At 41.5% G+C, this 17,484-nt stretch overlaps 1 protein-coding gene across 1 annotated transcript; it reads right to left on the bottom strand.

The window, feature by feature from the left end:
* Positions 1 to 5,694: 5,694 nt before the first annotated feature.
* GNRH1 (gonadotropin releasing hormone 1) lies at positions 5,695 to 9,744 on the bottom strand. Its single transcript, XM_029601800.1, has 3 exons — positions 9,554 to 9,744; positions 8,668 to 8,763; positions 5,695 to 6,421 (listed from the first exon to the last, which is right to left on the bottom strand). The coding sequence occupies exons 1-3, from the start codon at positions 9,725 to 9,727 to the stop codon at positions 6,380 to 6,382; spliced, it is 312 nt and encodes a 103-aa protein (XP_029457660.1). The 5' UTR covers positions 9,728 to 9,744; the 3' UTR covers positions 5,695 to 6,379.
* Between the last annotated feature and the right edge of the window lie 7,740 nt (positions 9,745 to 17,484).

Genomic DNA, 17,484 nt, shown 5'->3' with positions numbered 1-17,484 from the left:
TTTTGGAGTAGACAGCAAGATGTGGGACTGTTTTGTGCCACACCAAAACTAATTCTTTGCAAATGCTGATGACCTTTCTTGAAACCATCAGATTGAGCTGAATGAGGAGCACTTTCCAAACCCCTAGCATGCCCTTCTTCAGATGAGTCGGTCGCATGTGCCACATCTTCTCTGACTAATTCAGCTCCTGGCCTGCCAAAAGACAGCAACCCGGCTTGCCAGGCTGTGCTGTCTTGTGTTTATTAATTTTCCTATCTGTTATTTCCAGCACATTCTTTTTTGGCTGCTAAGCTTGATAGAAGGGAATGAGGGAGATTGCAAGTGATGGGAGACGACAGTATTGTGCTATGCCTGGAGTGGAGCAGAATATAAAAATTTAAGAAATGATTCAGCTTTTTGGGGCGGAGGGGTTGGTTTTCACAAGGAATTTTACAAGAGAGCCCCCACCTTTTCCCAAAAACTTTGGCTGTAAGGTATAATGTCAAAACTTATTGTGACCCTGTGGAGGGAGGGACAAAGGAATTGTTCAGAAGTCAAGAGCAAACAGAAATCAAGCAAAAAAAAAAAAAAAAAGCCTTTGGTTTGTCCTAACCCACTTCTGTGGATATGTGAAAAAAAAGTGTTTCCCTTAAATAATTATTCCACCGCAACGAGTGCAGAAGTAAATCACATAGTCCAAATTATCAATGTTCAAAAAAGACTTTTTATTTCTTATTTCCGGCAACTCCACTGTTATCATAGAAGTACTTCAAAGGGTCCCCCGACACGGACCCGTGTTTCGCTGAGGCTACAGCGGGAGGAACAAGCAGTATCATCCAGAAATCTAAAGCAAAACAGACAGACGGACTATGGTAAACAGGCTATACGACATCGTAGTATTTCAAAGTTACACCGAAGAGTATTACATACCTGAATTGATTCATAAACAGTTTTCAGGGAGCGCGTACATCAATACTACAAGGGGGGTTTTAAAAATCAGAAAAAAGGCGCCAAACATGATGGTCCAATCGGCATTCGAGGAGACAGCCAATCAGATTACAGATCAATCATAATTAAGTGACGTGGACCCATTCCAGTTCCTTATTGAGTCCGTGCGGAGGGACAGTGTCAAGCATATATAGCCACTTCTGTTCCCTGCGAATAAGATAATCAGAAAAATTTCCCCCACGATTTGAACAGACAGGGATTTCTAACACAAAGAAATAAAGGTCATCAACAGTGTGAGAGCACCAGACCCAATGATCCACCAGCGGTGCATTTTCACGTAATAAATTCAGATTTGATTTATGTTCAATAATCCTAGTTTTGATTTTTCTTGTAGCCTTTCCCACATATAACAACTGACATGGGCAACGAATTATATAGATCGCGCCAACTGAATTACAGTCAGAGAAGTCCCTTAACACATATTTCCTGCCAGTAACTGGGTGTTCAAAAACTGAAACAGAGCTAGTGTGTGGGCATAGAGAGCATTGTCCACATGGTTTGTGTATACCTGTCTCCTGCGTGAATGCTCGTTCCACAAGCAGGTCAGAGTGTGTCAATAAGTCTTCCCTCTAACTCTTGTTTTCTGATTACATTAGATATTGTGTCCCTATATTCAAACATTCCTCAGAGTGAAGCTTTACAGGTCATTGAGGAAGCTTTGAATTTACGCCCAGAACCCGTGCGAGTCCCTACCTCTTTTTTGCTGAACTTATCTGAATTGGCTTTGACTAAAAACTTTTTTCATTTTGAAACCACATACTTTCAGCAGGTGAAGGGCACGGCCATGGGGGCTACCATGACCCCAAGTTTGGCGTGCCTTTATGTAGCCAAGTTTGAGGAAATACATGTTTATCCCTCTGACTGGTTTAAGTTGATACATTTATGGCTCCGGTTTATTGATGACATATTTTTAGTTTGGCTCGGGACTGATGTGCAATTTTACATGTTCCTTGACTGGCTAAATCAATGCAATACACATTTACAGTTTTGTTTTAATATTCACTCTTGTCAAATAGCTTTCTTAGATATTTTAGTTTCCATCGATAACGGTACCTTCTCGACAACGATTTTTAGGAAGGAAACAGATCGTAACACTCTGCTTAGTTTTGAGAGCTGCCACTCTAGAGCCCTCAAATCCAATATCCCCACTGGCCAATTCTTGCGGTTGCATCGGCTGTGTTCGTCGAAACCTGATTTTATGTGTAAAGCTAAGGAGATGACATCTCTGTTCAAGGAGAGGGGGTACCCTTCAAAAGTAATTAAGCAAGCTTATAAAAGGGCTTTATTTGTTAATAGGGATTTCTTTTTTTTGCCAAAAAATCAGCAGCCAGATATCGCTACGAACTGTATATTACCCTTTTCCCCTTTGAGCCACTCTCTAACCCGTATTATACAAAAACATTGGCAGTCTTTGCTGCTCCCGGATATGTTTAAAGGACCGTTGCGCTTCACATACCGTAGGGGTAGGAACCTGCGAGACTTATTGACACACTCTGACCTGCTTGTGGAACAAGCATTCACTCAGGGGACAGGTATACACAAACCATGTGGACAATGCTCTCTATGCCCACACACTAGCTCTGTTTCAGTTTTTGAACACCCAGTTACTGGCAGGAAATATGTATTAAGGGACTGCTCGAACTGTAACTCAGTTGACGTGATCTATATAATACGTTGCCCATGTCAGTTGCTATATGTAGGAAAGACTACAACAAAAATCAAAACTAGGATTACTGAACATAAATCAAATCTGAATTTATTATGTGAAAATGCACCGCTGGTGGATCATTGGGTCCGATGCTCTCACACTGTTGATGACCTTTATTTCTTTGTGTTAGAAATCTCTGTCTGTTCAAGTCATGGGGGAAATTTTTCTGATTTTCTTATTCGCAGAGAACAGAAGTGGCTATATATGCTTGACACTGTCACTCCGCACGGACTCAATAAGGAACTGGAATGGGTCCACTTCACTTAATTATGATTGATCTGTAATCTGATTGGCTGTCTCCTCATATGCTGATTGGTCCGTCATGTTTGGCGCCTTTTTTCTGATTTTTAAAAACCCCCTTGTAGTATTGATGTACACGCTCCCTGCAAACTGTTTATGAACCAATTCAGGTATGTAATACTCTTCGGTGTAACTTTGAAATACTACGATGCCGTATAGCTTGTTTACCATAGTCCGTCTGTCTGTTTTGCTTTAGATTTCTGTATGATACTGCTTGTCCCTCCCGACGCAGCCTCGGCGAAACACGGGTCCGTGTCGGGGGACCCTTTGAAGTACTTTTATGATAACAGTGGAGTTGCCGGAAATAAGAAATAAAAAGTCTTTTTTGAACATTGATAATTTGGACTATGTGATTTACTTCTGCACTCGTTGCGGTGGAACTGTCAATATTGAGTGCAGCTTCTGCTCAGTTAGTGATTTGGATTTTCCCTTAAATAATTAGCCAGAGCAAATAGTTTTGTTTTTACGCTTTTGTTGTTGTTGTACGTTTGATCCTTCTCTAAAGGTCTTATAAAAATAAATAAAGGACCTTCTCCCAGTGTGCTGATGGGACCCTAAAAGAGAGCCTAAATCCTAGATCAGCTAACACCAAAAATAATGGTGATAAAAGAGGCAGCTGTTCTTTTACCTCCATAAACCCCAGAGACTTAAGACCCAATAGCTTCTGTTGGCAGGGTGGTCCTTCCTTGTCGCCATCAGGCCAGCAGATTGAGTTTTCCTTACCTTCTTACTTACTTGAGGGGGCTATTTCAGAGCTGGCCAGTCAGAATCTGAGAAGCGAATTTTCAAAGAAGTTACACACATAAACGTAGCAATTTTCAAAACCCTATTTACATGTGTAAAGTATACTTAGGGCTGGATTTTAATTCCTCCCTCCCCCCGTAAAATCCGGCCTTTACGCGCATGGTCGGGGCTTGCGCATGCCAAGCCTATTTTCAAAAAGGCCCGGCCATGCGCGTAAAGGCCGGTACGCACATAGGTTCCGGCCTTCCTGCAAGGGGCGGGGCCAGGGGCGGACCAGGGCAGCACCATTCCTTGCTGTCCCGGCACGCACAAGTTACTTCAGGGCAGGCCCTGAAGTAACTTGCAAAATAAAGGTACCAAAAAAAAAAGGGAGGGGTTTAGAGGGTGGGGAGGAGAGGGGAAGGGAGGTTAGGGTAGGGGGTAGGAAAATCCCCTCCCAGTCCGTTCCTAAACTGGAGCAGACTGGGAGGGAACTAGGTGAGCCCCGATCTCGTTGCCGCGCGAATTAGCTTTATTCTACATCCCCCTTGCGCGCGCTGCCCCGGATTTTATAACATGCACGTGTCAGCACGCGCATGTTATAAAATCACACGCACATGGACGCACGCGCGTTTTTTGTTTTGTTTTTTTTTAAATCTACGCCTTAGTGCGTAAAGTATTTTGAAAAGCCTGTTTACTCTTGCAAACTCCAAGTTACATGCATAAAAACCCGTTTGAAAACTACCCCCTGAGGTCCATTTCCTAACCCAGACCTGCGCGGCTCTAGACTGAGCAGGGGCAGGGCTGGCTGTAGCAGGAAGGCAGTGGGTGGGGCTCTCTCTGCTCTCAATTCCCTCTCTATCTCAACCTCACAGCACCCTGCATAATAATTACCCCCCCCCCCCCATCCCTCTGCCAGCAGGAGGAGAGCAGCACTTCCTGGTGGCACCTTGACCCCACAGTGCTAAAATCTGGCTTAACAGGTAATCCGACAGGTAACGTGACTCATAAGCATTCTAAAGGAAAACAAGAATTCACCTTGGTAAGATGGGGGTTTCCTGCCATTCTTTCCCCTCCCCCAGAAAGCACTCATATTCTATTAGACTGACTCTATTTTGCAAGTATTTGCATATTGGGTCTTCAAGATAGTGCAGTGGGTGGATGCATAAACAAAATAGTTAACTGTAGCATTTTTACAAGCAAAGATGCAAGGAAATTTCAAGGTTAAACCTGAATCATTGAATCGATGGTGGGGACCCTGTGCGGGCTGCAATGTAGATTAATTGACTGGCTGAATCTGCATTGATTTTTTTTTTTTTTAATTTAAAAATGCCTCAGATTGGTTCTGTGAGCCAGTGATCATCCTGTGGGTTCAACAAACCTAAATTATTTTTACTTAAGCTTTGCTCGTGCTTGATTATAAACTGTTGGCATTTACTGCATTTTTTAAAGCCCTTCCCTGCCTGGATGCTTACGTGGTTCAGAATCTTAAAAGTAAAGTGGGATACTTCTCCAGACACCTGCCAGCATCGCACGGAGAAAGGTTGAGCTCAGCATGAAACGATGAAGGGCAAATGGAAGGCGAGATCGTAATTGAGGGTGCGCACCTTCAATTATTAAAAAAAAAAAAAAAAGGCTTAAAAACAAAGTAGGAAAAAGGGGGTGAAAAAAGAGAAGGGCTAAAGAGAGCTGAGGAAGTAGCCAAACTGAGTGTGGGAGGGAACTGAGGCAGCACTTCTGCAGGAAGCTTTGCTTCTGGAAAAGCTTTTATTTCCTGCAAGAAGGCATGTGGACTGTTTCAGGCCAAGAACCTGGCTTCACTTTGTTGAGCCTTTCTAAACCAGTTCTGAGCACGCTTGGAAAAGTACTGAGAATGGCAGAAGAGAATATCCATTCACAGCCATCATGCGCTCCTCATATTCCATTTTATTCAGAGGTTGATTTTTTTTTTTTCTTTTTTTCAAACAATTCACGTTGACAAATTACACTGATCATGAGATGGGCATACACAGATACCCTGCAGTGGTATACATAAAGCTGCAAATTTTCCAAGGCCCTGTTGGGATCCACGCGTGTATAATCAGGATGTGCACAGGTTGATTGAATCAGCACAAGTAGATCTTGAGTCACCTGAAAATATCTCCACGCTTTCACTATGTAAGTACTTTTGGCTACATTAAAGAGAGGTGTTTTGGAGAGCATGCTTGACAACTATGTGCATACATTAAAATAGCCATACTCCTAACACACATACTTTAAGCCATCGTTCGACACTGCTCAAATATAGATGGAAAGTTTTAACCACATAAACCGACAATCAAACAACAATGAAAATTGGCTGGATTTGTGAGGAGTGAAAGGTACATTGCCAGTAAAGTAGCCTTACTGAAAATGTACCCTGAAGGGACCGATTAATGCCATTTACACTTCTGCACGCCTTGATGATGTTCATGGTGAGGGACAGACGAGCCAGCTCATCGGATTGACCAGTTCGGCTATCCTCAAGATCCATAAATTGCATGAATTAACCCAGGCAGGAGTCCGATGCTTCTGATGCCAACCACTGGGCAACGGCTTTCTCCATCACAAATAAAACTGTGGTACTCAAACTAAAATTCCAATCCCAGTGGTCCATCAGAAGTCTTATAAACTGACATTGTCTTACAGTTTCTTCCTCCCTGTTTCACCTTCCAATAAACTTGCCTGCAAGACAAACAGAATAGATTTGATCTGAGTTTACTGAGAGTATGATACCTTCCTGATATTTTCTACATTAAAAAATAAAAAAGAAATGTTCCTCATGCTATATGATGACTGCTCACATGAAAATTACTTCTGCAGTAACACTCTGATACTACTATGGAGCAAGAAAACAGAAACACAGAATATGATGTCAGGGAGGAGTGTAAGGCCCGACCTGTCTGCACAATTTACTTCCTAGTGCAGTTTTACAAATCCCCATATGATCCTTAACTTTTTCCTCACAACTAAAGATCTGTATCTATCCCAGGCCTTCTTGAATTTTGTTACTACTTTTCCCCCACCACCTCATAAGAAATGCCACACTAAGGGGCCAAGACAATTAAAATGCACTGAAAGCGGGCGTTAAACATTCAGCACCCACTTTCCTAACTCACTCCCAGGCACCCCTCCTGGGGCCGTCATGCAATATTTAAATTTGGGGTCATGTTGTCAAGGAGGTGCTAGGGTCGCAAGCCCACGAGCGGTCGGCTGTCCACCAGTTTAGAAAATGGAAGCCAAATTTATCTGTGTCTGTTTTCCTAATCGTTCAGGAAATGAACTCTTGTTAACTGAGCGTCCATTTCCTGAACCTGACCATCGGCACTTTTTTAAAACTTTTTTTTTTTAATTTGTTTTAAGATTTGTGCCTCCTACTTAATATAGCAATGATATTGAATAGGAGGATTTACAGAAAAGCAGTATTTTCTGCTTTTCTGTACAACTAGAAAGTTGAACTTTGACGGAGCTCAAAGCACTGGTGTCCTCCCTAGTCCATGATTACAGAAGGAATGCACACCCTGTACAGTACATCTCAGACATACTCAGTCATCAAGATCAGTGTCACTAGATTCACAGAGCAGTAGTAGGTTGCTTTAGAAAAATAGTTCACTGTGATTGATTGTTTGCATGGCAGTAAGCGTAAGTATTCATTGCTGTCCCACAACTCTGTAAACCGTTCTGATGGCGAAACCAAATGACGGTATACAAAACACGTTAAATAAATAAACTTTTGGGAGTGCTCAGCAATTAATGACTGCTCTAGGCAGATGTTAATTTTTGAGCATAAAAATGTGCATCTTAGATGCACTTTTTTTTTTTTTTTGCATTGCCGGTGATTGCTAATAGCCTCTTCAATATGCATTTACATGTGGTGAGCACTATTAGGTTGGCCGCACATTGTGTGGGCGCTAATCCCCTTATTGGATAAAGGGGATTAGGTAGTACCTATGCAACCCGTGTCCAACTGCGGATTAAACCGAGTGCACCGTATTGCATCGGACCCCAAGTCAGATCAAAAGTTCATCAAGCCAGTATGCTGCCTCTAACAATGGCCAATCCAGGTCACAAGTACCCGGTAGGATCCAAAAAAAAAAAATAGGTTCAGTCCTTCTTGTGCATAACCAGGGATCAGCAGGGTCTTTCCCAAACCTACATAGCTAATTGTGGTTTATGGATATTTTCCTCCAGGAACTTATTCAAACCCTTTTTAAACCCAGGTGTGAACTGCTTTCACCACATCTGGTAACAAATTCCACAGTGTAATTATATGCTGAGTGAAAAATACTTTCTCCAATTTGTTTTAAAAATGCTACCTCTCACTAGTCAGTCTTTTGGCTAAGATCAAGTGTAAAACTGCTACCTACTAGCTTCATGAAGTGCCCCTTTGTCCTAGTCCTATTGAAAAGGGTAAATAACTGTTCCCTAGTTACCCATTCCACACACTCATGCGTTTATAGATCTTTATCATAGCTCCTTTCAGCTCTTGCTTTTCCAGGCCGAATAACCCTACTCGCCACTAAACTCTAAAGATTCTCTTAGGATGGGAGAAGGAAAATGCACAAATGTGTTGTAACATATACAAATTGGTTTGTGAATAGCACATTTTTTCCTGAACAGAGTGCATCAAATTGTGGATTTAAAAAGCTGGGCTGTCAACGTATTCTGCATGGCAGGTGATTTCAGCCAGCTGAGTAGATACACCAGGAATACTGTGGCCAGCATGAACTGGTTTGCTTTTCACTGTTGACATCGCCACCACTTTACCATCAAGGTACCTAAGTGATAAAAACCAGAGTGTGAAAATGAGACCCTTTTTCTCCTCCTAGCCCTGGTTTTCAGAATCTTTTTCCTGTTTTAACTCATGTGATTGGGACTGGTGAGGGCTTTGCTCCCTTGGCAGATACACAAACCCAGCAATGGTGACTCACCAGGACCCCTTTCAAAACACTGAGATGGGAATGTTGCTGCAGAAGGCCGCACTCAAAAGGACGCGGTTCGGCAAACTTGTCAACGTCATTGGGTGCCTGAGTCAGAGAAGAAGACAAATGAAGAATGGAACAGTCCAGGATACGCAAGGTAAGCAGACCAGAAGCATGACAGAACCAGTCTCCCTTGTAACACAGTAGGTGCAGACAGAGGTTGAAAAGCAGGTCTTCTAGGAAGGACTAAATATATTGTGCTGCTAAATTTGCTTAAAATCCAAAGCAGTTCATAACGTCTTGAATCCTAGAGCTCAACTAATCTTAAAACAAACTAATTAAACAGGCAACTCCACTTTGGATATAGGGCTAGTACTGGAAGTTAATGCCCTGCCCTATCTGGAGTCATCTTGGAAATGTAACTTAAACATTATTTGACCTTAAATGCCCCATCTAATGGGAAAAAAAAATCCGTGGAACTGAGGAGCTCTAGCCAAGGAGTCATACCCTAATTTCCAACCAGTGAGATTTAAGGGACTGGGCAGTCAGCATCACTTTTAGCTTATAATCAGTTTTAACTTGGAGACCTTTTAGAAAACAGGATACTATCAAGCAGATTCTATGAAACCTCTGTAATGCAGATTTGATCTACCAGGACTAACTATATATGAAGAGATTGATGAGTATGCAAAAATGATCTCCAACTATTTTTGTCATTCATAGTATTTTCTTTAAATAAGACAGTAGTAACACCATAAACTAGCTTCTCCCAAAGAGTAGGGGGAAAAACCCATCTACAGATTTATAACAGTTAGGATTGCTTGGGAATGAGTCCCATGCTCTTGGTACATGAATTGGCAGCATTAGGTGAACTGAATGGAAGATTAGAACATACATCCTGGTACGTGTCCATCAGGGTTTCAGAGTCTCTCTTCCCGCCAGGTCGCAAACCATAAGACCAATGCTGGGCAGAGGACACCTCCAGGGAGATGATAAGGAGGAGAACGCTTACAAAGAACTTCCTGTTCACATCCATCCTACAAATATACAACATACAGATGTAAACCATGGCAAGATACACGAAAGTTAATCAATGCTCTGTACAGCCCAGGTGATAACACACTACAATAGTCTGACAGACATCAGAAATATTTTAAACATAAGGTGATGATTATGATAACAGAGATAAGGAAGCACAGGTCCAGGACAATGTTTTTAATTTAATCTACAAGCTCTAATTATAACAGAACAAGATAAGGAAAACGGATCTAGAAGGATTAAGATCAAGTTGCCAATCATATCTAAGGCTGCTCTTTTTTGGTGTTTATAAATTGTAAATTTAGGTGTTTATTTTTCAACTAAATAAGAGTTCTTTGAGGGTACAAAAATAATCTGTGTTCAATGGTATTTACACAGCACTGGTACTTTTGCTGGGTACTGCTTCTGATTGAATCAAATATATATACATTTCTATAACAATGTACTGCAATAACCCCCATGACCCTTACCCCAGCCCTCTCTCCCCTCCTCTATCCCTACTACTCTCAATCTCCCCAGCCTTGCTCATGTCCTCTCACCACCAGTTCCTCTGTTGGGAACAGCTGTGCAGCCGAGCCAATGGGAAGAGGAGGAGATTGGGGGAATAAAGGTCCATCAGCCGCTCAAATCTTGAGCAACTGAGAAATCCTCGGCCTGGAAAAGGCACATAAAAAAAGTGGAGTCTTCAAGGCAGCAACCAGATGGATGAGAGAGGACTAGAGGCAGCAGTGTATTTTTCCTGTTTATCCATAAACACCTCCCCCCCCCCTCCCCATCAGTGATGTTTTATCAGTATTTATTGGTTAAAAACCTAAAAAAAAAAAAATCATCTGGTCCATTTTACTGGAAATTCCAAATGGTTAGTTCTAACTCTGCTTCATATCTGAACAAGTCTTATTTTTTGTAGTTAGCATTTCCAGGGGAAGAATGCCTTCAAACAAGTAAAATCCACAATAATAGCATGAACGTTTGCAGTTTTATTGGGTCCAAGCTCATTACACAAGTACCTGAATCAGTCTGTGGGCAAAGTGGTGTAAGGATCAGCATCAGATTAAAGGGTACATCAGGTTTTATGCTAAGACCACTTACGTTGTCAGTCAGGTTGAAAGAAGACCAGAGGCCCATCGAATCTGATCATCACAGCTCTTCCTCCATTATAGGTAATCCAGGGGACGATGCAACACATGGCCATAGCCAAATTCTACAGCACTGAAAAAAACTCCTTCCCTACCCCCAAATAAAGCAGCTGGCTAAGAACTGAAGGATTTTTGTGATTTTATTGCTACAGAGTCTCAGGTAGTAGTGTACGCTAAATGGAAATTTTCAGTAAAGGATTAGTACCCTTCCTTAGCATGTCACTATACAATATTTTCTCATACTTACCAGTATCTTTTTCCTCATAAAGTTTGTCCAGTTTACATTTGAATTGATTTATTGTTGTAGCAGAAGTACTTCCACCAGCAAAATGTACCAGAATTTCACCAAGTTTAAAAAAAAAAGTTCCTTCCTCTGTTGGTAGTGACATCTATTACTTCTTAACCTGTTCTGGAGTCTTTTTAAAGACACATAAAAAAAGGATGGTGTAGTATAGGAGCTTTCAAAACCTCACAGGTTTTGAGTTTTCACAGGTGTCACAACTTTCAGAGACTCCATTTTTTTCCATGATCAATATAGTTACTAGAACTCTACATAAAACTCTTAATCTCCAGCACTAGAAATACAAAAGAATATTTTACCTTGCCAGTGGCAGAAGCCAAAGCAAAATCCCAGATGTGCTTCTCTTCCAGCGATTGTGGCTGCAGCCTGTTTCTGTCCCTGTATTTATATAGATTGCTGTATCTTTTGGCTTAGGAAGCAAATGGTACACTTACGCAGACATTCCCTGGTGCACCTCTTAATCCGTCCTGCTGAGATCTCTTAATCCAGGTAACTACTCTTCCACACGTGGGGCTGCAATTAGAGCTTTGTGTCAAGCATGACTCAGAGGTTTCATGTCTTCTTGTGCATCAAATAAAAACTTATTTCTAAGTCGGCTTGGATTGTAGAAACATTTGTTAGGGCAAGTTACTATGAGGAGGGAAAGGACAACATGGAGTAAAACCATTTGGAATGCAGAATGGGAAAAGCACATGGGGCATGTAAAGGCCTGTAGAACTGGTGACAGTAGCCATTGGTCATTGGAAAATGGTACCCTGCATCTGCTGAGGTAGTGGAGATTACTGCACTGGAACTGCAAAAAAAATGTTAGGTCCCTCAGCCGCCTCCTCACTCAGATGAAATAATCAGACCCACGTTTACTGCAATAAGTATTACTGCTTTATTGATGTGCACGTACAAGAGAATCTATGCCATGAACAAGTCTCACCAGAATTCTAGAAAATAGCAGGAATAGCATTTGTCTTATACCTTAAAAGTTAACATCAATTACATATTTCAGCATTCTTAGGACATCCTGACCTGTAAAATTTCATTTTTCCTTTCTTAAATTTTGGGAAAGCACACATATTTACATTTTGGTATATATTTTATCTTTGCATTGCTAAGCATGTCAGAACATCTTTCACCATCTTCCTGTCCCAGACATCTGTCATTAAAGCCTTTCTGCACGATAAGAAAGCAGATATGCTAAATATGTTGTAGTGATTGCTTGTCTCTGCTTTGCGCAATCACTGACCTCTGGCCCATGTCTTGTAACTAATACCAAACATGCCAAAAGCATGGTTTGGCTAATCAAGATAGTAGTCAAAAGTCTGGATTCTGCTGCATGGTAGTGGGAGCACTGAGAGGAGAGGAACATCTTGCTGGTGGCTGAAAAGAATCAGTAAGTACTGCTTGGGAAAATTTTAAAACTTAAAAGTACTGGGGAGAAGTAAAACTATTGGGGTATATTATTTAGTGTGTTTGTGTGTCTGTATTGAATAGGTAGTCAGAAAGGCAGGCAAAAAACCCAGAAGTTTGCATGTTTGTTATTTCCCAACCCTCCCAGCCTCTCTCCCATCCATCCTTAGCTCATTCTTTAATTTATAGGCAGGTAACACTTTCATACTAAAAAATAAAATAAAATAAATTAATTAGCCTTTTAACTTAAATTCAGAAATTCCCCAGGCCTTATAAAGAATTTATCTGGTAGTGATCTCCAAGAAAATGATAATATATAGTGAAGACACTAACACATTTAAAGGACCCTAATTGTGTGCAGTTCTACTCCCATAGCAACCTAACAACTAGGAACTGCACAAATTTAAGATGAAAGCAGCAGCCCAGCAGCAAGAGGGGGGGCCTCCCAGTCTTTTGCATCGAGGGTCACATGTATGATTTTTTACCCACCAGTGAGAAATTCTACATGTACATCCGATGCAAAGAGCTCCTGTCTCTCAGAGAACGAGTCCAATCTCTGGAGGCTAGAGTGGCAGACCTGGAGATGCTGAGGCAGACAGAGAGGTATATATACAGATAAGACCTTCAGGGACATAGTAGTCAAGTCCCAACTCCAGTCTGGCAGCCCTGGTGCTGCCTTGGAGGAAGAAGGTCTCATGATCGGAAAGCATCAACCTGGTGCAGCAGGAAAGGATCCTCTAGCAAGGACCTGCTCTCCAGGTGATGCATTGTCCTCCCGCACAGAGGATGTGTCTCCAAGGCCTACTGCCCAGGAGGGACGGGTTAGGCCGTCATAGTTGGTGATTCGATTATTAGGAATGTAGACAGCTGGGTGGCTGGTGGGCCTGAGGATCGCCTGGTAACATGCCTACCTGGTGCGAAGGTGGCGGACCTCACGCATCACCTAGATAGGATTTTAGACAGTGCTGGGGAGGAGCCGGCTGTCGTGGTACATGTGGGCACCAACAACATAGGAAAATGTGGGAGGGAGGTTCTGGAAGCCAAATTTAGGCTCTTAGGTAGAAAGCTTACATCCAGAACCTCCAGGGTAGCATTCTCTGAAATGCTTCCTGTTCCACGCGCAGGTCACCAGAGGCAGGCAGAGCTCCGGGGTCTCAATGCGTGGATGAGACGATGGCGCAAGGAAGAGGGATTCAAGTTTGTAAGGAACTGGGGAACTTTTTGGGGATGGGGGAGTCTCTTTTATGAAGGGATGGATTCCATTTTAACCATGCTGCTGGCACTAACCTTTTCAAAAGGAGATAGAGCAGCTTTTAAACTAAATCAAAGGGAAAGCAGACAGTCGCTCAGCAGTGCATGGTTTGGAGGGAGGTATCTTCAAAGGATACTAATGATGCATTAGAGTTAGGGCCTCCCAACACAGAGGTTCCAATAATAAGAAAAGTAGTCCAAGTGCCTATAATTAAAAACTCATCTGAGCTAAAAGATTTATGTCTGTCAACTGTAATGCAGAGTGTTAATACAAACAGAAAACACTTTGAAATGTTTGTATACTAATGCCAGAAGTCTAAGAAGTAAGATGGGAGAATTAGAGTGTATATCAGTGAATGATGACATAGACTTAATTGGCATCTCAGAAACATGGTGGAAAGAGGATAACCAATGGGATAGTGCTATACCAGGATTTAAATTATTTCACAATGACATCTTGGTGGGGGGGGGGGTGGTGCTTTATGTCCAGGATGGCATAGAGTCCAACAGGATAAAGTTCCTGCATAAGACTAAAAGCACAATCTAATCTTTATGAGTAGAAATCCCTTGCATGTTGGGGAAGAGTAGTAGGAGTATACTACCGTCCACCTGGTCAAGATGGTGAGATGAACAGTGAAATGCTAAGAGAAATTAGGGAAGCTAATCAAATTGGGAGTGCAGTAATAATGGGAGATTTCAATTACCCCAATATTGACTGGGTAAATGTATCATCGGTACATGCTAGAGATATAAAGTTCCTGGATGGAATAAATGACAGTTTTATGGAGCAATTGTTTCAGGAGCCAAGGAGAGAGGAAGTAATTTTAGATCTAATTCTCAGTGGAGCACAGGATTTGGTGAGAGAGGTAATAGTGATGGGGCCCCTTGGCAATAGTGATCATAATATGATCAAATCTGAATTAATGACTGGAAGGGGGACAGTAAGCAAATCCATGGTTATAGCACTAAACTTTCAAAAGGGAAACGATAAAATAAGAAAAATAGTTTAAAAAATGTGAAAGTTGCAGCTACAAAGATAAAAAATGTGCAACAGGTGTGGAGATTGTTAAAAAAATATATCATCCTAGAAGCACAGTCCATATATATTCCTTGCATTAAGAAAGGTGGAAGGAAGGTCAAGTGATTGCCAGTATGGCTAAAAAGTGAGGTGAGAGAGGCTGTTTTAGCCAAAAGATCTTCATTCAAAAATTGGAAGAAGGATCCATCAGAAGAAAATAGGATTAAGCATAAGCGTTGGCAAGTTAAATGCAAGATAAAGATATTGATAAGTTGGGCTAAGAGAGAATTTGAAAAGAAGTTGGCCATAGAGGTAAAAACTCAGAATAAACTTTAAAAAATACATCCGAAGCAGAAAGACTATGAGGGAGCAGCTTGGATCGTTAGATGATCAAGGGGTTAAAGGGGCACTTAGGGAAGATAAGGTCATCATGGAAAGATTAAATTATTTCTTTGCTTCGGTGTTTACTGAAGAGGATGTTGGGGAGATACCTATTCTGGAGACAGTTTCAAGGGTGATGTTTCAGATGAACTGAACCAAATCACAGTGAACCTGGAAGATGTGGTAGGCCAGATTGACAAACTGAAGAGTAGTAAATCACCTGGACCAGAAGGCATACACCCTAAGGCTCCAGGTGTGATCTGGGAAACTATAGACCAGTGAGTCTGACATCAGTGCCAGGAAAAAATCGAGGAAACTGTTATAAAAGAATAAAATCACAAAACATTTAGATAGACATGGTTCAATGGGACACAGAGCATGGATTTACCCAAGAGAAGTCTTGCTTCACAAATCTACATTTTTTTTGAAGGGGGTGAATAAACGTGTGGATAAAGGTGAACCAGTAGATGTGTATTTGGATTTTGAGAAGGCATTTGACAAATCTAAGAAAACTAAAAAGTCAATACATAGGAGGTGATGTCCTTTTGTGGATTGCAAGCTGGTTAAAAGACAGGAAATAAGAGTAGGATTAAATCATCAGTTTTCACAGTGGAAAAAGGTAAACATTGGAGTGCCTCAGGGATTTGGTCTTGGACCAGTGCTTTTTATTATATTTATAGATGACCTGGAGAGGGGTACGATAAGTGAGGTGATCAAATTTGTGGATGACAAAAATTATGCAGAGACTTAAATCTCAAGTGGATAGTGATAACTTGCAGGAGGACCTTGTGAGACTGGAAGACTGGGCTTCCAAATGGCAGATGAAATTTAACGTGGATAAGTGCAAAGTGATGCATATAGGGAAAAATAACCCTTACTGTAGTTACACAATGTTAGGTTCTATCTCAGGAGTTGCCACCCAGGAAAGAGATCTAGGTGTCATAGTGGATAATACATTGGAATCTTTGGCTCAGTGTGCTGTGTTGATTAAAAAAGCAAACAGAATGTTAGGAAAATTCTGGTCACCGCATCTCAAAAAAAGATATAGCTGCACTGGCGAAAGTGCAGGGGGGGTGACCAAAATGATATGTGACATGGACTGGCTGCCCTATGTGGTAAGTTTAAGGAAGTTAGGGCTGTTCAGTTTGGAGAAGAGACGACTGAGAGGGGATATAATACAGATCTAAAAATCATGAAAGGACTTGAACAGGTTAATGTAAATCAGTTATTTACTCTCTTAAATAATAGAGGGACTAGGGGACACTCCATGAAGTTAGCAAGTAGCTCAATTAAAACAAATCAAAGAAAATTCTTTTTCACTGAGCACATAGTTAAGCTCTGGAATTCATTGCCAGAGGATGTGGTTACAGCAGTTAGTGTATCTGGGTTTAAAAAAAGGTTTGGATAAGTTCCTAGAGGAAAACAATCCATAAACTGCTATTAAGCAATAGTAGCTTGAGATTTATTTAATGTTTGGGTACTTGTCAGGTACTTTTAACTTGGATTGGCCACTGTTGGAAACAGATACTGAGCTTGATGGACCCTTAGTCTGACCCAGTATGGCAATTCATATGTTCATGAGACCTGAATGTTACCAGGGGATTCTCTGCAAGAATCACTGCATAGAAAGCAGGGTCACCAACTGGTGTCATATTTTCAGGGGAAAGGTTGATTCAGTCTTGGTTTTACCCTATACATGCAGGAACCTGCTCTAATTGCCATATCAAAAGCAAGGAGTATAAGTTCATGCATGCAGTGGGAGTATAATCAGGACCGGAGCGGCCTGTCCTGAAAGAAAAAAATGGAATGAATTGGTGACTTCAATGAACATACCTGTGAACCTTTGATTTACAGTCATCCGGAGATAGTTGTAGATTAGCGGGGCAGGCACAGCAGTATGCATACAAAGTTTCCTCCACCCTCACATATTCATTTTCACACTCTCTCTCTTTTCCCACAAACATATGCCCACTTGTACACATATACTTGCACCAATGCTCAGTCAGACTCACTTTTATCACTCTCACACCCATGTTCACTTATGCTCTCATTTCCTCTCTCTCATGTACACATGGTCACTCATTCTCTCTTAGGGATGTGCATTTGTTTAAAATGAAGGTGCAAAACGTAATGATTAAGGCTAATTTGCTTCATTTGTGAGGCCCCAAACCAAATTAGGACCCCCACAAATGAAACAAACCTTATTCGTTTGTTTCGTTTTAAACTAATGCATCGTGCCTAGACCTAGGCCCAATGCAGGAGCCGCAGCCTATGTCCAAATGCGACAACAGGGTCTTGGC

The sequence above is a fragment of the Rhinatrema bivittatum genome, chromosome 5, assembly GCF_901001135.1.
Source record: "Rhinatrema bivittatum chromosome 5, aRhiBiv1.1, whole genome shotgun sequence".
Taxonomy (NCBI): Eukaryota; Metazoa; Chordata; class Amphibia; order Gymnophiona; family Rhinatrematidae; genus Rhinatrema; species Rhinatrema bivittatum.
Note: the sequence above shows the minus strand (reverse complement) of the source record. Positions and strands in the feature narration are given on the sequence as shown.